Here is a 20863-nt window from a genome sequence, read left to right as displayed (position 1 = left end):
TACACAGCCCGCCAGGATTATATGTCCTGTTCAGCTGTCCTGTCTTCATTGTAAATAATAGATCATTCTTAGTTCCTTTATTCATTTTGTCCTCTACCTGCCAATGCTGAAAAAAATATTCAAAAAGGAAATTTATCGATGAAAATCTGCCTTTCAAATTCCATCATCTTTACGGTTTGACATGTACCGCAGCAGAGAATAAAAGGCACTCATTACATGGATCAGAGATTTTTCAAGCAGCTGTGTTTCTGACTACTAAACCAAGACCATTATACTGAGAATTATACAGCACGAGATTATAGTGTGAGATAAGTATCTCTTATTCAGTGTAAATAAACGCAGGTCATCCTAGCAGTTGTGGGATTCGGTTGATGTCGGTCTCTCTTTGTTAGCATTTCAGAGTCAGCTGACAGCAGTCAGCAAAATATGTAAACAAATGCCTGATGAAACAAACTAAAACAAATTATACAAGAGATGTCAGGACTGAGTTCAACAACAATCTCATTATATGTGGATGGGAATATGTGAAGAGGAGTTAAGTGTGTACTCAACTCAAGTGCCTCCAAGCCTTCCTCTAAAAAAGGTTACTATTACTACTTTTGCTAATTCTCACTAAGTTTTATGGGATACTGAGGAAAATACACTTATGTAAAGATTGCAATGCATGGCCTTTAGTTTCAGGGAATATTATCTATTACATGTAACCTCGCTTGAACTTGTTTGATGAATGGTTTTCATATGTAGTATTGTAATATAATTGCCTCTTGCAATCGAATAAGAATATCCAATCCAATAAAAGCTAATGGAACAAAACAGTTATTTTGAAATGCAATTTGGTAGTAATGATGAAAATCAGACGTATTCCTGGCTGCACAGTGACCACTGGCGCAGCACTGAGTTCATATGAAATACATAATAACATAATAACAAATTTGCAGTTGACTGTGTTGCACTGAAGTATTACCTTTTCCTGTTTGGATTCAGATTTAGAGTTGTCACCTGGCTTCCCCTTCTCGCCTTCCCCTTTGCGGCTGCCTTTGGCTGTGTCAGTTTTGGACCCGTGACGGGGCTTTGTGTCGGTGGTGGGTGAACGGTTCAACTCCTCAAACTTGTCTACTACATTTTGCAAACAGAGATTAGGCAGAATCACTTTATCTGTCACCATCTACAAGGTCAGCTGTGTACTTATGTGATCAATACTGGCAACATGGTGTTAATTATGTGATGTAAAAGTATGACTATTACCACTTAACGAAATATTCTACAGTAAAAAAGGAAGCTATACCAGCATTTGGAAGTGTGCAAACATGCCTTATATTTGTGCAAAATTAACAATTCTTTGCCAAATGTTTGACATGTTTAGATCAATTAAATTATAGTGTGAAAGGCTAAAACACTTCCTTTGCCAACACATACCATGTCCATTAGTGTGCATTCATCTTCACAATGAACCCCAGCTGTTCGCACTCTACTCAGCACAATTAAAGCTCATGTGAAGTGGGAGTGTGACAAAGTGAGCAAACGATGCACGTGCTGTGTGGTCGCATGTGTGCTAGATGGCACTGTTGCACTTTATAGCTACAGTGAACACAATCCCCGGCTTAGATGAAGCGTTTACTATGAGTCTCACTCCTCTGAAATAGAGAGGCATAATAATCCATCATTTAGCCGACACCCTGCCATTCTGCCTCAACAGCTTTGGTGCATTCTCGTTGAGTTACTCTTATCTTGAGTCACACTGAAATTCAATGTCCAAATTGGATCCATCAGTGTTGTAATGTCAGGCTGATACATGTATTGAAAACTGATTTTCAGCCGGCTAAACCTAAATTGAAGGTATTGAAAAGGCTTTTGTTCACCGAGAGCCTAAAAGCACCATTGTTTACTAAAAACATTGTAGCACAGTATAGAAAATGTTAAGGTTAAGGGAATGAAAACTACTGCCACAACACGTACAGCTACCGCTGACTGCTCTAACAGTATATACTGGGGTTTAAAGCAGAGATGGGTGAATGTGCATTCATTAAAACATGCGCAGTACAGTATTTTGACTGCAGCTTGTTAAACAGCTTGTTAAAGCGGTTTCAAAGCTTGGCGTGGCATGTAGTGCGTGCGTATCCATGTAGTATGTAAGGAGCATGATCAAGGGCACAGCCTCACCACTGAGACGGAGTTAAACTGGGCGAAATTAATTCACTTTCCTGCAGAGATATTTCCCAGGGCACCAGGGGGCAAGAGCCAACTTCATTTGACTTCCCATTGACCCACTTTCATAGGCTTATTGGAAAACCACAGGTTTTGTGTGGACATTGGCCAACACGTACACACGGACAACCCAAGCAAACGTTGGAAAAAAATAAATTAACATGCTCACATATATCTATGAACAGAAAGCACATGCAAATGACCAGATGAACACACTGCATATCTAAGCAGTAACAAATCGTTACTGTTCATCTCACATATTACCATTACTGTAATAAATATGTAAACAGAGGTTTGACTTCCTCTGTAGTCAAAATACATCTGACACCTGGATATCTGGCATGTTCGTTTAGGAATGCCTCCTACTCAAAGACACACACATACACATCATCCTCAGATTTCATGCCATGCAAACTGAACGGTAAATACGAGGACCATTGTCAGAAGCAACAGAGAGAAAAGAATGAGAATTCAATGACAGCAGGCTGGCCTTTCTCTTCAGGCAATCATGCAAATTGTCACCCATGCAGCACCTCTTTCACATCAACATCCACCCGTGTCGCAATTAATTCACGCCCTCAGAATTTTTTAAGAAGCGTCTGCAAATTTCAAAGGCCCGGATTTTTAAATCGATCCAATTTGTGAAGCATGATTAAAGGAAGAGAGGCAGGGTTGGTGGCAGAGGACAGGATTATTGCCTCAGCCGACGACCAGTGGGCACGAGAAATCACACTCCGTGATCTGCGAAAGCAGCTGTATTCATTTGGCTTTCATTAGGCTTGTGATTAACAGGCCCCCGGCTAGCAGAAGCAAAGAACAAACAGCGTCTGCCTTGGCCCCTGACACTGCCTACTGAGTATCTGCCATATTTCACACTGAACACAAAAATAAGCTGTGCAAAAACAAACATGAAGGCAATATTAGAAAATCCATTCAGGACCCAGGGCTCAAATCCTGAAATCTTTTAAAAGCTAATATAAAAATGAAAAAGCTTCATGACCCATTATAAGGATATTTGGGAATGTCTGAATCCTGCACAATCCCTATTTAGACTTTTATTTGGATGGTCAGATCAGGTTTCATGTTACTTTACTAAAATAACTAAACATATCTTCATGTTTCCAAGGGAAGTGAAAACCGTGACTTTCTTTCCTGTCATTCCCTTGGGCGACTCAGTGTAGCTGACTGTTTGATGTTGGGTTTAGGATTGTTTTAAGTATGTACCTCTCATTTCATTCTTCTCCAATTCTCTGAGCACATGGACGAAAGCCAGCTGAGATTCATCCAAATCCCAGCTCTTATAAAGCACCGCTGCCTGCACCACATACTTATGACCCTGTGAAATACATACAAGCAAAGTCAGTGTACAACACCCACATCACAGTTTAAACACGACACATTACAAAAAGAATACAACATAACACATGTGGCATACATCACCATATACGCACAGCCAAAACTAAATGGACGCTATTTTGTATTTTGTGAACATGCAGCTGTAAACTGTACTGGTGCTGATGATTCAGAGAGAGAGAGACGCAGAGATCTTAAAGAATTGCATATTCAGGTTTTTTTTGCTGTTCTCTGCGCTCTTTGACAGAAGCACATGCTTGGCTCAATGGGAGAGAGGAGGCAGAGGGCGTGTTAGCCAAGATTATATCAGGGGTGGCAACTCCCACATCCATCTCACTGAACAGAAAAGACAGAATTTAAACAAAATCCCAAGGTGAGACCCAAACTAATAGAGCAAAACATTTTCTACCAAAACAGAAAATTAGCCATATATAAACAGTATTATTTTGTCCGATGTTATGCTTATAGTTAGACTAACAAAGACAATTTCTAGCAAGTGATTGTGTTATTAGGAATTCCTATAACACAATTGTGCATCTCAATAAATAAAATGAAGGCCACACTGACAACAGTATGTTTGTTTCTTTCTGTGTTTACATGTGTATTTAAGCCCTCAGCAGATTACATTATAGGAGCCTTGACCATTAATCTACCTTTACTGAGTGAGCATCAGTATGTCTGGTGTGTATCCCTGCGGCGCACAACAGCACTTTAATCACTGACCCTTTGCTTGATCAATGGCCTTAGTCAATAGCTGTTTATGCTGACCTGCTGCTGATCTGATCTATGGGATCTGACATTGCTATTGATGTCACTACACTTGTTGGGTTACTTTGTTGATGAGACTTTGTATTCAAAAGTATTTGTAACTAGTGCATGCTGCGACCAAAAACTTTTTAATAGGTCTCTTGCAAAAAGACACGTTTTTGTTGTTGAAAAGGCTCAATCCACTGATTTTTGTGTGTGTGTCTGATGGTACACACATATAGCACGCACTTTGGCAATCATCAAACTATGACAACAACAGGTCTGTTAGATAGGGGGGGGGTCTTCAGACAATCGAGTGCCTCATAAATCACGCACAAATCACTGCTCCCTGACATGCACTGATAAGTCAGACAGTAACAACAAAACCACCCCTCCAGCTTCTGCTGCTCTACTCTTGCAAATTTTGTCTGTGCGAGAATGAGTGTGTGGGTGTGTGTAAGTTCATGTGTGTGAGTGTGCATGCAAGTAAGGCGTTGTGTGTATCTGGCAGTGAAAATTTTATATCAACACAGGCAGCAAGCAAGTGGGTGAGAAAGACAAGAGAGGGAAAGTGAGATGCACGCTTGTGTGCAAGTGAGATTAGTGAAGTGTTTGAGCAACAGCAGATACCACGCAGGCAGTTGTCAGTGATACCGTGGTCTCTGTGGGAGGCTGGTGCTGATCAGACGAGGGGTCTGCAATCCCAGCGGTGCCGTCCTCCTCATCTCTTGGCTTGGGAGTGTCTACCACCTTGATTCCCTTGCCCTGGGCGGTGGGGGACCCCTTCTGGTTCTGGTTCTTCTCATCTGTGCTACTGGGGGCTGTAACAGAAAGAGAGATATTAAACTGAGCCCGTATCTAAAAGAAGACAAGAGTGGTCAGCAATCTGTGCTTTTGTAACTGATGGAGGTATCAAGTGAAAAGTAGACTAAATAGTTTGAGAGGCAGGTTTGGAAGAGCTTTTCTGTACATTAGGATAGCATGGAAAAAAACAGTTCATTACTTAACGGCTCAGTTCACCCAAAGCTGAAGTAGAACTATCAAAAAACATTTCCTCACTAAACCTAAACTAATTTACAGAGAATATTTTTGTTTTTTTTAAAGATACCTATTTCTTTGATTGTTGTTTTTTATGGCGCTCAGAGCGTTAAAGGTGCTAAATACGGAATTGGTAGCATTTCTATTGCCTCTCAACGGCTCTCAATATGGTGACGGCAAGCCGCAGCTCGCTGATGAATAAATAATAAATAAAGAATAAAATGCAACAGCAATCTTTCTTTCCAGAAACAGGGTTTCTGTTTCTCTGGATAAGCCACAGAACACACCAGCAACATTTTACTATTTTTTCGCTACAAGTGGAGCCAATCAATTAATCTCTCTGACTTTAATTTACATTTTATAAAAATTCTCTAGTGGGAATAAACACTGATAGACTGAATTAGCATTTTGCCTTCTAGAGGACTTCTTTTTAAGCCATGACTGAGCCCCAAATGAGACTGAACACATTTTGCGATTAAGCCACAACAGGCATGAAACTATTCCTGATGACTGTGACCCTATATATATATATACAGTATATGTTACATTAAATTCTACCAATAGGATAAGTCGTGGTGTCGTGACAGGACCATTCCAAAAAAAAAAAAGAGTAAATTAACCACTTTAACCCTCTATCCAAGAGGTGGTAAAATCAACTAATCCACAGCTTACATACTGCCACTCACTTCATAAATACTATGCTTAAATCCCTTTGCCCAAACATTAATCCCAGCTCACTAGCGACAAGTTACACAACTCTTAATGCTAAACCCAACAGCAAGATATATGGTGTCTGGGAAAGGTTATCAAGGGCTACATTAGTGTAGTTTTAAGTGGCAGAGAAAACAAGTTTGCATGGCAAATTTAATTTTGTGTCTCAAAAAGAAATGTCTGCAGGGGCGCCCTGATAGCTCACCTGGCAGAGCGGGCGCCCCATGTACCAAGGCTGAGTCCTTACTGCAGTAGCCTGGGTTCAAATCCAACCTGTGGCTCTATGCTGCATGTCGTCCCCTCTCTCTCTCATTCCCCCTTTCACTATGATGATAGAGATTATCACTGTCTCTATCAATTAAATTAAAAAAATTGAATTAAATTTTCAATTTAGTTTAAGAGTTAATCTGGTATGTTTTAACCTAAAACATACCAAATTAATTAAATATGTTAGTCCATCTTGTAAGTAGCTATCTTGTAGATATTTGCAACCGCTTTTCATCCCTCTTTTTATCCAGCTCATGGCCTAAATACGGGCATGTCCGAACCTCTATGGATATCTAATTTTAGTCTGAATAGCGTGCTCTCTACCAGCCTAATAGATAGACTGTTCATGGATTCAAGGATGGTTCCAGGGTTTCATTGTGGACTGCTGCATCAAATACTGAATGAGAAAAAAAAGATGGGTGAAGAAGAGCAAAAATGGTTTCTGTGCAACAAAGAGCGAATGATTAAAGGTCAACGAGCATAGGAAACATGCTTTTAGAACCTTTTTTAACCGCTCTTCTTTATAGGAACTGAGGTCTCGTTTATGTGTGTACAGGTATGTGTACTTTTACAGAGTGTGGCGCTGCACTATTAATCTCTTTGGGAAAGGCTAGCCACATTCCCATAAAAACACCCCCACAAAGATTCCCCTTCATTTATCTCTTTCATTGCCATATACTGTATACTGTATATGTGCATAAATGTACCACAATACATTTTCCTTTGTTTTCTAGGAGCAACCACAATAATAATGCTAACAAACTAGAATGGCACTCGGAGAGCGCAGACCTTCGCCAAGCTGCCCGAGTACAATTGCCCCCCCTCTCCGTTCAGCTTGCGCCATCATTCACGTGTACTTTTGTTTATGTTGAGATCAGCTGTACGTAGCGGAGCATCGTAAAACACTTCATTCAAAAAAATTAATTCAAATCCATAGCAAACTTTTGGAGTTATCCACCAAACGGACAAACCAACAAACCAACAAACCAACCAACGACGGTGAAAACATAACCTCCTTCCTAGGCCTTCGACCTTGGCGGAGGTAAGAAATCAGACAATGCAAATCCTGAGTCCTCTTTATCTGAGACTGAGACAGGACTGAGTGAAAATGTGGTCGATTCCAAGATGAGACCTTCAAAAAGTGGTCTTGAGACCGGTCTCGAGACTAAGACTGATGTCGCGTACTATAACACTGTTAAACTTAATGACTCACCTTTGTTGGCCAGGAAGCAGAATACAGGAATTATCACATGACCTTTCCCGGTGTTGCCGGCCACCTCCTCCTCCTGGTCCAGAATGGACAGACGGATCAATACATCTGGCTTGGAAGTCTGAAACTGGATTGTTCCCATGATGTCTGCGTTCACATGAACAAGGTAACTGTGTAAAATGTTGTCTTGTGTTAGAAAATGGGTCTTTTTCTTCTAGAGAGAAAAAAAGTTGTAATATTATGAGAATAAAGTCAAAACTTTACGAGAAAACAAGTCGCAATATTACGAGAATAAAGTCATAACTTTACGAGACAAAAAGTAATTTCCTCCTCCACAAAAGAGGCATTTCCCCTAGGTCCGTGTGGATCTTTTTTCAGAATAAACTCAGTTTCTTGCACAATCTTTTCAAGGTCCTGATACTTATGATAATGTGGTACTGATGTACCAAAATATTAAGTATTTCGTTATTTGTGAAACCTATACCAAAGTATAACTTCACAAGATGCTCCACGTTCCTCATTTTCACACAGGTGGCACACTGCTCTATTTTCCCTCTAAAATAACATGTCAAATTACTACCTATGTACTTATGTATTACTTACTTATTATGACTATGACTTTTTTCTCTTAAACTTATGACTTTATTCTCATAATATTATGACTTTATTCTCGAAATCTGAGATTTATTTATTTTCCCTCAATGTGGCCCTAATACTCCATCGTACAGATTCATATACTTTAATGTACGTGAGAATCAGTGAGAGCTTTTCGACAGCATTTATTTGTATGATATACCTCAGGATTTCAATTGACCAGTATAAATATGATTCGTATCATAAATATGATAACTAAATATATAGCCCATAATTCTCTTACCGACATATGAGGTTTTTGTCATAGGGAATGTAATAATCCCGTAATTCCTTCACTGAGAACGTGTTGAGTGGAGTTTCATTGGAAAGTTTTGGGAGTTCCCTCGTGCCAAACAAGCGCATCCTCCATTTGGCACCAGGAGCAGGTGGGGATTCAGGTGTGATGGCCTCTGCTACAAAGGTATAACCAAGCTGGAACAAGAGATACAAAGAGATTTAATCATTGAACCAAAATATTTGTATTTTCAGAGGGAGTGTGTTAGACAAAGGGAAAGACAAAACTAATTTACGTTCTCTCTTTTAGGATTTGTTTCTCGTGTATAATACTAGAAATGTTCCCAGCATTATTACACCAGGCCGCCACAACTGGTCGTTGAACAGTCAACCACAAGTTTGTACCCGAGTCAGACAGAAGGCATTCCTAAAGTGATCCAATTTATCAACAAGAAAACTGTGAAAATATACAATTATTCCAAACTTGGAAAAAACAATTTTAGTACATGAAGGTTTGAAGTGCAAGTGCATTATATCATCCACAGACCTTGTTGGGTTGATAGACACAGGCTGCTACTTTGTTGAAGACCATGTCCAGCTCCTCTCCTGTGTCATTATTTATGACATGCAGCAGACAATTAGGGATTGGGGAGTAGACCTTTGGCACAAGCAGCATCTCCTTAGGAACCAGGAACACCTCTCTTCACAAACAACAAGATATCAGGTTTGAACACATTTTTTTGTTGAAATTCTGAAATGCAATGAAACAGGAATATCTACATTTCCCAATATTAGCTTTACCAGCAGGAATGACAGCTGAGTGCATCAGTCATTTTACACCTGGATTCACCCAGATTTTCCAAGCCAAGTTGTCTTTCCCTGACAAGCCTAACAAGTCAAATTACAATGTTCTCTCACCTGAAGACCAAGAGCCAGGAGTTGGCTGTGTCTTGAAGAGAGACGGAGTAATCAGCAAAGGAGACTCTGGTCCATTCATCCTGCTGACAGGGGTAGAGCTCTGCTTTCCTCTCAGAGTGGTCAATGATATACCTGTGCACAAAACACACAAGGGCAGAGAAACTTCAATTTTAAATGAAGTATTAAAACCACATGTATAGTGAAAAGACCGTGACAAAATTTATTCTCAGAAAATTATTTACACAAACTCCTTGGAGAAAACATAACTCTGATGCGGTGCACTTCATGTCTCAGCGTGAACTTTGACTGAAGTGGATGTCAGTTAAGAAAAACACATGCTCAAAGGCTCACCCCACTCCACCCTCCACACACACACACACACACACACACACACACACACACACTGACCAAGCTCTCAGCGCTCATGCACACACATACTTCCCCAGGCAGCGGGTCATTCGGCAGACGCTGCTAGCCGATTGGAACGAAGAGAGGATAAACAGCAGATGGTACCACTGGGAAAAGATGGAACACAATGTGGAAAATGCTCCCTGCCTGGCCGCCACAGGCCGCCACAACCAGGAGAGGGAGCAGATTCTGGGCATGCGGTGCAACCGAGAGGCTAAGCGCATGCCATGCAATGTACGCAGCATTGGCACAGGGACAGCAGTAGGAGCCCTCGTAATCTCTCGTACAATGACATTCGTGGGAATGAATACCTGCTAGGTTAATGAGGTGTGAGGTGTTTTGTCTATGTATACAAAAAATGGATATTCGTACAGAAACAGAGCTAATTTTCCTATGTTCCGCAGGAAGCGAATAATTGAGGCTGTTTTCTTATGGTGAGGTTATCTATAGACACGCCTCTGCCTCCACTTTCAAACCGTTAGATTCAGTTCATCACTCCACCCAAAGATTTATTACCGGTGACAGTTATTCTAATCATCATTGCATTTTGTATGAAAAGGTTGGGTGGGCCTCTCTAACATTAAGACATGATAGGCATTGTATTCTATCATTTATAAAGCCCTTAATGGCAACTTGCCGTCATACATCATGTCATTATTAAATTGGTCCTATAGTCATTATTCGACTCATTCAAGTGATTTGCTAAAGCTTGAAGTCCCACGTGAAAACACTAAATTTGGGGAAACTGCTTTTGGTGTTTGTGCTGCAAAAACTTAGAACAGATTACTAAACACAATTGTACCTATAGGTGATTTTAAATCCATGATTAAAAATGACTACGCTCTTGAATGTAACTGTTTTTAGCATTGTTCTATTGTAATCTGTCTGTTTGCTTCTTGTAATTCATGAATTATGTTCTTGTGTATGTTTATTTTGTTTTATTGTACTCTCGACATCATTGAAAATGAAGGCATGACCTCAATGATTCTTCGAGATTTCAATAAAGGTCGAATGACACAATTCATACGTTGTGTGCACATTATTTAAAATCATTTAAAATCATCATGATTTGGATCCTTTATTTACCGTAGCAAGAATGCAGCGTGTTTTTCTGCATCCGATTCAACCTTCGGCCACATGTCTAAAAGGATCTTAGATGCACTGAGATTCTCCTTCGTGCCTGAATGAGATAAGCACACACACACATAGAAAAGTAGCCACCATTAAAGATGAAAGACAATCCATGTTGCTGTCAAACACATGAAAAAAATATTGCAGCTGACCTAGTTCAGGGGTAGGAAACAGAAATTGCGAAATGCGTTTTTGCCTCATTCAGTGAGAGGTGATAGGAGGAGACCTTGACATTAACTTTCACACTCATCTCACCGGACAGTTAACTACTCTGACAGGACAGAACATTTGATAAAAGATGCAGCGCTATGTGTCCATGAGTACATGTGTGTCAGTAAGTGTTTGTCTGTGCATATAAGTGAGAAAAACGCTCTGAAGAGACAGCTGCATGATAGAAGTTAGGTGTCCTCGCATCCTCCCTCCCTCCCTAGCGCTCAGCTCTCGCTTTTCAAATGGCCACTTTTCCAAAATGAGGCAGCCATTATAGCAGGCCATTGGCCAAGGTTGGCTATTGAGAGATGAAGACCTCCTATCATCTTTCGAACCAAAGAGAGGCAACAGACAGACAGGAAAAAGAGGCAGACAGGAAAGAGTAGAAGGAGAACATAAAGTGGAAAAGAGCAAGGAGAAAAAGAGATGTGGTAAACAGATGTGCTGGGAAATAAGAAATAAGAAAAGGCAAGTTCTTACTTTTCTTTAAACGAATGGCTTTTCAAAGTGTAGTTAGACAGGCAGTGTTTTTAAAATATGATTGCTGTTTTGCCATTACAGTAAGTGCCACTCTGAAAGCTGCTCTTTGACAAGTAAATGAATAAAAATTGAGAGAACTTAACCATGACAGGCCTATTTCATAGAAGTCAAGCTGTTAAGTGTGTGTGTGTGTGTGTGTGTGCGCTCATGCTAATGCCACATAACCACCAGCAATACTTTTAAAGTTGCTGGCAGATGGGTTCTATAATGATGTGGATATTTTTTGGATGTCTGCTATGCTCAAACCAAATTTTCAAGCCACAAAAAAATCCCATCAATGCAATTGTACGGCACTGTTTTATGCAAATATCGCATTAATGAGGGTGCGCATACTCCCATATGTGCAGGTTATTCAGAGGGTGACAGTGTCATGTGTTGTGCCAGTTAGCCTCAGGTCCTGGCAATAAATAAAGAGAATGTCTGGGGCAATGTAATGCTGCAAACAGCGGTGCACCTTCACCGTAAGATTATCACCACCACTTCTGGAGAAAATTGGATATTAAAAATAATTTAAATTGCCCGCAACCTGTACAAGGGCGCAAGTGGCACTAAACAGAACAAGAAACGAAATTATTCCAAAGCAACATTGATGAATCAATTTATAAAAAGAAAAAAAAAACTCTCATTCTCTCCTACAAGCAGTCCAGTGTTTCCACATCTTCTCTTCCCCATCTTTCACTTGCTGTCACTGTTGAGAGGTCTGGCTATTGACGCAGGAATGTTGTGTGCAGGCGTGTGTGCATTTCCTACTTGTGTGTGTATATCCCCTCTGTGGCCACCCCTCATCTGTCAGGGTGTATTAGTAAGAGTGGCAGTCTCATCAATACATATTTGTGCCTCTGCTCAGAGGCTCAATATATGCCATCGGGCTAAATCAGACAGCGAATGTAAGACGCAGGAGGTGTTTTGTGTGGGTTCCTGGACACTAAATAATAATCTAAAACTGAAACACAGGTGTTATGTTGTTTTAGTTGTTATTTTTCCCCGTTATTTGGCCCCCTCCCAATTGGTGCATATGTGTTTGTCTTTCAAACATAGAGCTTTGAAGAAGAAAGCAGAATTTAAGACCGTCTCATCAAAAATAAGTTAGTATTTTCAACTATTCACATGAAAGATAAGATTTAAACCCGACTATAATACATTTTCCATGTGTGTTTTTACCTGGTTTTGAGGCATTAAGGATCTCTCGCACCAAGTGTCCTTTGAATCCAGCCTGCAGAACGGTGGCTGCATTGACCTCCCCGACTGTCGGCTCCCTGTCTGTCCAGCTTTCTGGAGGCTTTGATTCTGCATCCGCTTAAGAGAGTAACAAGCACAACACTGCAAGTCAATACTGAATACTGAACTATGAAAACAGTTAAATGTGGTATAATGAGTGGAAGATTACAAAAACAATAGGAAATTGATTTAAATCAGTTTACTGTAGTTTTAGGCATATACTCTCAAACATATGTAGATTACAAACACAAAAATGGCACTTACATTTAGGGGAGTGTTCTTTGGGGTCAGTGGCCAAGAGTAAAGGGTCATTTGTGAGGGCCAGTACAGCAAACCGCTCCTCTGATGTCAGTTTCCTGCCCAGAGCCTCACACAGCATGTTGTAAACTGCAGAGTTAAACACCTACACACACACACACACACACACACACACACACACACACATTTTTGTGTCAAATTATTGATTTCTTAAGTAAGTAACCGTGTAAAGAGTGGGACAATGTACAGTGAGCGGGTCATTGTTGTGAATGAAACCCCTTCAGGGCGATGCGCTCGCTGTACATGATCCCTTACATATTAGCTTAGTACATTGTTAGTTTACATCAGTATGCATCCTGGTTGTGCAGCTATCTGAAAATAAGGCAGACCCTCTGGCTAGAACTGATTATTGTCCATGGCTTCTGAAAAACTACCGGGATTTAAAAACAAAAAATTCTAAAATCACTGCAAAATGGTGGCATTGGTGATAAAATACTTATGCATCCTCTTAAAAGAACTCACACATTGAATGAAAAAAGTTAAATGTCTTTCGTTGACCAAGTCAAACACTTGTTGCACAGTAGCAAAACAACATGGCTGGTAAGGAATTCATGAGAAGTACAAGTATGAATAGTGATTTTTTTAGTCAATCTGAACTAAACACTGTATCTAGATGTAAAATCTGTAAAGTATAAAGCAAGGTGAACTATTCACTGTACAGTATGTATATCGCAACTGCATACCACCACAGGACCATAGGTAAACAAGCTACCTTGTGGTGTTTCCCTTTTCCCATGGTGGTGTTGATGTTTGGGGGGTAGTGAGCCTCTTCTAGGGTTCTCCTGGCTGCTGGCTGGTCCTGCTCATCGCTGAAGGAAGACACCACTCTGGACAGGGCACTCAAGATGGACGAGGCCTGCTCAATGGAACGAGCACTTTCCTGTTTAAAATAGGAAAGCAGTCGGGTAGCATTCAAATTAAATATCATCCTGTCCGTCTCTCTTTTTAACCAAGTTCTGTTCTGTACTTTTTATATTGCAATGAGATTGAACAGGTTGTATTTATTTTGCTCCTGCTCCAAAGGAACTTTTTGTTTCAACACATATCCAGGTTAAATTATTAAATCTTTTCTTTTAGCAGATCGTGCAGCCTTGGCAGAGGTATTCATGCTCTGAGTGCTCTCTAGTTTGTTTTGTCACCACTGTTTTTCTCACTCACTACGCGCCTCTCACAGCCTTTTTGTTTTTGTGCATTGTAACAAATTTTAGCTTTTTATGAGTGAGAAATTTAAGCAATATAGCACCTTTTACTTTAGAAATTGACATGTGTGTGTAACTATCTTGTAGCAGCAGATGACTGAAATGATGAAAAGGGTAGACAGGATGGTATGTTGAAGGACTATCCATATCTTGATTGGTCTTTAGACATAAGAAAAAGGAGGGAACAATGAAAGTGTCATGTAAATTTAACTGTTCATTACTTCAGCTGTGGTGGACCCTTCAGCTGGAAAATTGCATCCACGGAAATTTATGAACATTCCTTATTCGGCAAACAAACTAAAACTACCTCTCAAATCCACAAAGACGCTGTGTGTTATGACATTACTATTAATGCAAACTGATAACTAACGGCCTCGGTCACCTTGGCAAGGTGTGACATGATGGTTTCTTCATCCCCGAAGATGAAAGGTGTCTTGCTGCACAGGTGAACGTGGTAGCCCAGTGCTGCCTTTGTGTGGAAGGACAAGACATGCCGCCTGAAGGGGAGAGAAAGGAAACTGAGCACAGGAACACATACTGCACACTATAAATTACTCTAAAACAGCGGTTCCACATCGTTTTGACTTGTGATCCTTTATGAAGACACAAAGTCTATTCATAACTCCGCTTCAATGCCTGCATATGTTGCTACAAGGTCAATCAAAGAGTGATGTTGCCTTCTTAGATAGTTTCATTTTAAAAGATTTAGAAATCTAGAAAAACACAAATTTCACAATTTAAAAAAAGCAAAAAGTAGAGAAAAGACTGTTTGTGTAGCATCTTGTTAATTATCTCACAACCTTTCCGATTTATCTTGCGACCCCTTGCAGTTTGGCTCTAGACAATTTACTTTTTTTCATTGCAATTACTAAGTAGAATAATGTCTAAATATTAGATTACTAAATCTATGAAACCGATAGTAAGGAGAACAGACGTATCCCTTCACCAACCACCCTATTGCTTCACAGTTTCTGGTAATAGCAACTGCACAATCATAGGGAAATACATGAAATAACAGTGCCTTCCACTGAATAAAATCCCTTTCTAGTCTTAACAGTGTTTCTGTCAAATAATACTGAATGGGTCAAACTGTCAGAAGTGCTGTAGCCGAATGTCCTGTCTGCCAAGTGCCATGCTGAGTTCACGGGGCCTGGTCAGGCATGAGAGAGTGGAACCCCACTTCCCTGGCCCCATTAGCTTTACATAATTCAGCCATCACAATGTAAGTCGATGGATGAGCACTGAGGCAGAGCTGGCCTAGTGCTGGAGAAGCAGAGGACAGCATACGAAAGAGAAATGGATGGGAGAGAGAGAGAAAAGAATATGAAGAGTATGGGAGAGAAGAAAGGAATATGAGACAAATGGAAATGGAGAGGGAAAGAACAGGAGATGTACAAGGGAGGAGAGAGAAAAACCTCTTTAAAATGAATAGATTAGCACAGGACAGTATGTTAAAAAATGTAGAAGAAGAAAGTACACCAGGTCAGTAAAGAGGCATGGGAAACACATTCAGATGGGCTGACAGGGACATACAAAGAGAACAGCAGTGGAAGTGTTTTAAAAATGACTGCTGCCCAAAAGCATGGACACATCAGCTATTCTCTCTGGCAGAGAGTGTTCTATGGGGCGTATGGGCATGATAAGTTGAGTGCTATGTGTGTGATTATGGCTCAGTGGTAATTGCACTGCTGCATACCTGCACCTGACCCCAGAAACTAGGCCCTGTGCTTCTAGGCCAAGTAGCACCCATTAATAGAGACTGGGACAGATGCTTTTTACTGCTTTTCAGAGCATCTGAGGTAGGCAGATATCCTCTGCTCACTTTATGATAGCTTTAAGTAGATCTCTGCATAGCTGTACAAACCACAACAAGAGTGAAAGGCTTCCTTTCATCAAAAGCTCTCAAGGTTGCTGTGCAAAAAAAAAAGCATAAATTTTTATAATAATAGGTTCCCATGATGGGAATTAAAGCTCTAACCTTGGCACCATTAGTGGCATGCTGACGAGGGTAATTTAAGGTTATGAAGCGTAAGCGTGAGAGTGTCAAAATGAAATGTGAAGACGTGTGAGAAAGGAAGACATTTTGTTTGGATATATATGTGAAATATGAAAATGGATGTGTTAAAATGGCACCAGAGAATTGCCACATGATTTTCACAACATGAGTATTAAGCCAGCAAACCTATGAGGAGATTATAGACTGGTCACACGTGTAAAGCCTTTATATGGTGTAGAATATTTAATTAGCGTTGCATGGTAATATCAAAATGTCAATAGTTTTACTAATAGATACAAGAATCCAAGCACTACCATATCAAATATTGTAAGTATGAAATGGCATACTAAAGGATATACTACTGTGGTAGTAGTTAATAGGGATCCTGAGTCTAGGAACATAGATATGTGGCATCCTATTCTGCCCGTGAACTTGATCCAAGCTTTTAATTCTGATCAATACAGTACACAGTTCTCAGTATTCATTAATGTTGTCCTACCCTGGGGGTAAGTTAAGCACAGCTGCCTTTGAGAAGGTGGTCTTGATGGTGACAAGTGGTAGCTGAGACTGCAGGCTTTTCCACGAGTAGGCCTGGGCGATGAGAACTGCAGGCTTACATGCTGCTGACATTTCCTTTTCTGTGAGGTGTTGTAGAGTGGAGAGAAAATGTGTACTGGTCACACAACACATGGCAAATATCACCAACACAGTAGGTAATGAAATGTTTATACATTTAAGTGTTTTTATGAATATATTTACATATACTGTATATCCCAAATAGGATATAGTGTATGGTTTATGCATATTTAGATAGAGAGTTATAATTGCTGTTGGCAGTAGGCGATTTGTAAATTTTTAACAGGGTTGGTTTCATTCACCCAGCGACTAACGAACCGCCCAGTGGGCATTTTCCGGGGTCTGAGAAGTGAAGCCAAAGCAGAAGTGCCTTAAACCTGCTTTCTTTCTAATATCCAGCAGGGGGCGACTCCTCTGGCTGCAAAAAGAAGTCTGATTGTAAAGAAGTCTGAAATGATCCTACTTCTCACTTGATTTATTACCTCAGTAAACATTGTAAACATGAGTTTATGGTCTCAATCACTAGTTGCAAGTCTTCTTCAATACAGCATGATGTTCATTTAGTAAATTATGGTCCCATTTAGAGTCAAATAGAACATAAAGCAGGGTATGCTTTAGGGCGGGGCTACCTTGTGATTGACAGGTTGCTACCACGGCGTGGTCCGGTCTGGAAGTTGTTTTCGTCTTAGAACTTTAACCCTTTCACAGTGTGTTTTCAGTTCATGACAGTTAATTATACCCTTTTAGGTCACCTGAAAAGGTCTTATTCAGTATTTGGTTGTAATTATCTCCACCCTCTCGTATCACTTCTGGTTGCAAAAATCCAACATGCCCAAAATGCAGAACTTAAGGCTTCAAAACGGCAATCCACAAATGGGTGACGTCAACAGTGACTACGACACTTTTTATACACAGTCTATGGAACTGCCCCATGAACCATTTTGGCCCCCCCCAGCTATAAAGTTTAGATAATATTATAGATCCAAGACGAAACAGACAGAAGGGCGGGACTTGGAGAAAAAGACGCAATTACAAAACCATCTGCTACTTCAGCACCACGTACAGCGCCATGGATTTATCAATACTCAGCACAGTTAGGCTGCTGATATTTCAGAGCCATGGTCCAGCCTCTTAAATGTGAATATTTTCTGGTTTCTTTACTCCTTCATGACAATAAACTGAATATCTTTGAGTTGTGGACAAAAGAAGACATTTGAAGACGTCATCTTGAGCTTTGGGAAACACTGACTGACATTTTTCACCATTTTCTGACATTTTATAAACTAAACAACAAATCGATTAATCAAGAAAATAATCGTTAGATTAATCGACAATGAAAATAATCGTTAGTTGCAGCCCTAGATGGCATCCTCCCTCATCCCCCCTCAAATCGCATACTGGCTGTTAGAGACTTGAGTCAAGCTTCTTACATTATTTGCATCGGAAAATCCTTTCGTATCTGAGTATCTGTGTGTGCGTGTGGGTGTGTGTGTGTGTGTGTGTGTGTGTGTGTGTCTGTGTGTGTGTGCATGTAGATAAATCCTTACTCTCCTCGACTGTATCTCCCCAGAGAAGCAGAGTAGAGAAGCTGATGAGGATCTGGGGAGGTTGCAGGCTGTCTACACACAGGTAGTGAGTGCATCTCACCTCCGGACACTGTGGGGAGGATACACACAAACACACACATACACACTGGCGTTAGTTATCAGTGTGAAGGCAGACAAGGAAAAGAACAAGTGAAAGAGAGAAAGAGCAGAAAGCCGTAGGGAGGGATGATGGCTAAACTGATAAAAGGGTGGCTTAGTGCAGGAGAAGCTGGAGGGAAATACAGAGGAAGAGAGGGGAAGAAGGGGAAGTAAGTGAAAGAAATACGGAGAGATAGAAAAGAGCTGAGTGAGTTAAAGAAGCATTTAAGGTGGCACCTGAATAGGAGAGGCCAAGACAGTGAATTTAGTAATGAAAGAAAAAGCAGCGAGAAAGACACGCAGGAGACAAAGAGAGAGGCAGAAAAATCAGATAGAGAACAAAAGACTCAGCAGTCTATACACACAGACGTGCAAACGCACACACACTTACACACAGTCAGATAAAAACCCGGGCTACACACACACACACACACATGCACACTGTCACTCTCAGACAACTTCAGCAAACCTTGTGTCAGTCAAACAGTACTTTGACAAAAACACTCTTAACTAAAGGTCTTTACCAGACGCCAAAAGGTGTTTCTGTTCATGCTTGAACAGAGACAGGGGTTATGATCCCCCTACTTATCATGTAACCAATCTGTGGATTAAGCCTGTGAGATGCAGGTGAAAGCTTCAGGAAACTCTTATGAGTGGACCTCAAAGTGGAAACAGACAACTTTAACTTTTAACCCCCTAGCGTTTCCTCAAAGCCTACTGCTAGTGCCAACACAGGACACACTGCATTTTGTTTTCCCCCGTTACTTTGGTTGTTCCAACGTCCGCCATTTCCGCTACTGGGGATAGTAACTGCAATGACCTTACATTGATGCTCTTTGGTAAGTGGGCACTTTAGAGTGCTGTCCTCTTCCAGTTTTGGTTGCGCAATAGTTGATGCACTTCCTTTGTGCTGTAAATCGAGCCTTCATTTTCATGGGATATACAGGTAGTACCCGGTGGCAGACAGAATCGCATAATGAATGTGAGGCTTATAGGGAAGCAGTCTCAATGCTGATAGTATCATTATTCTATAGCCATTACATTCTGCAATCAACATTTTACTTCATAATGATGAGTTAAAGCAAAAAAACGTGTCTATTGCCACTTTAAGTTTTGTTAATATCTCGGTTGTTTTTCCTTTTTCTCATGGAAGGTTATATGCATAGAATTACAATATTTATCATATAATATTATATTTATATGGTTCACTAGAGTGCACAAGCAAGTGAAGTGATATACAGTATTGTCAATGGTTTTACACTATTCTACCGATGTACAGGTGGCAGTAACACGCCAAGTGTTCATTAGAGAGTACTATGTACAGGGTCGGGTTGAATCACATATTGCAAATGTTGTGCTCATATGCAATATTTGGTGCATGTGTGTGTTTGAATGTGTGTACTTCAGGGCCCGCTACAGTGGTTGTCACAGGCAGGGATCCAGCAGAATGTGAAGATGATCCAGTATGGACGGCGGCTGTTGCAGTTTTGAACGAGATGGTGCTCTGCAGACAACAACAGCTAAATTAATAACAATATATCCAACACTAACAGCATTAATATGTCACAAACGAGGGAAAATAAATAAATAAAGTACCAGTACTGGAGACCGAGCATGCAGGAATAGGACACTGGGTTATTTCGTGATACATACTATACCTTAAAATGAGATTTGTGGATATGATGTGGGTAGATTTGTGGTTTATGGAACACTAAGAGAGTCCTTCAAGAAAAACACATATAAATGTCAGTTATTTTTTTTATCTTAAGTTAATAAAAGAAATTATAATCTTTATCACGTCATTTTTTAGGCCCCTCATCCATCCTTTATACATGACGGTCCATGTTTCTCTATTTGTTTCCTTCTCTATAAGTACATATTTGTGTCTGTGTGTTCGTGTGTGTGTCTCACTGAAAGCATTTAGCAAAGTCCTCCAGGTCCACCCAGGTCTCCTGCAGGATGGGTGTGACAGAAGGTGAGGTTTCCCTAGTTACAGGCTCCTCCAATGCAGTTTGGGGACGATCTGGAAGGGAGATTCATTTGTGTTTAATGATGTTATTTTAACATTTTGGGGGGGTTAGACATTAGGTGTAAGGCAGCAGGTTTGCAGTATACAGCTGCCTAGCTGAGAGATGGATTATAAAGCACAGTACTTGATTTAATATAATTCATTATTGCTAATACAAATCTGCAACATCTCAATGTAGGAAAAACATGTCCTTATCAAGCTTGGTAGCATCTGAGTAGACTTGGTGCTTTTAACACT

At 40.4% G+C, this 20863-nt stretch overlaps 1 protein-coding gene across 6 annotated transcripts in view; it reads right to left on the bottom strand.

Annotated features, from left to right (window-relative positions):
* adgb (androglobin) overlaps positions 1-20863 on the bottom strand; it is a 43629-nt gene that overhangs the window by 4317 nt on the left and 18449 nt on the right. For 3 of the 6 annotated variants that reach the window (XM_037750120.1, XM_037750124.1, XM_037750125.1), the window contains 17 exons: positions 20509-20620; positions 20256-20319; positions 20000-20101; positions 18460-18568; positions 16836-16974; positions 14723-14837; positions 13854-14021; positions 13088-13226; positions 12767-12901; positions 10811-10904; positions 9317-9448; positions 8946-9099; positions 8409-8596; positions 7535-7701; positions 4936-5132; positions 3430-3541; positions 965-1116 (listed from right to left, as the gene is read on the bottom strand). In XM_037750120.1, coding sequence (XP_037606048.1) covers positions 965-1116; positions 3430-3541; positions 4936-5132; positions 7535-7701; positions 8409-8596; positions 8946-9099; positions 9317-9448; positions 10811-10904; positions 12767-12901; positions 13088-13226; positions 13854-14021; positions 14723-14837; positions 16836-16974; positions 18460-18568; positions 20000-20101; positions 20256-20319; positions 20509-20620 — 2279 coding nt within the window. The remainder of the gene's footprint in view (positions 1-964; positions 1117-3429; positions 3542-4935; positions 5133-7534; positions 7702-8408; positions 8597-8945; positions 9100-9316; positions 9449-10810; positions 10905-12766; positions 12902-13087; positions 13227-13853; positions 14022-14722; positions 14838-16835; positions 16975-18459; positions 18569-19999; positions 20102-20255; positions 20320-20508; positions 20621-20863) is intronic. The other 3 variants (XM_037750121.1, XM_037750123.1, XM_037750122.1) reach the window with 3 other exon arrangements.

The sequence above is a fragment of the Sebastes umbrosus genome, chromosome 18, assembly GCF_015220745.1.
Source record: "Sebastes umbrosus isolate fSebUmb1 chromosome 18, fSebUmb1.pri, whole genome shotgun sequence".
Taxonomy (NCBI): Eukaryota; Metazoa; Chordata; class Actinopteri; order Perciformes; family Sebastidae; genus Sebastes; species Sebastes umbrosus.
Note: the sequence above shows the minus strand (reverse complement) of the source record. Positions and strands in the feature narration are given on the sequence as shown.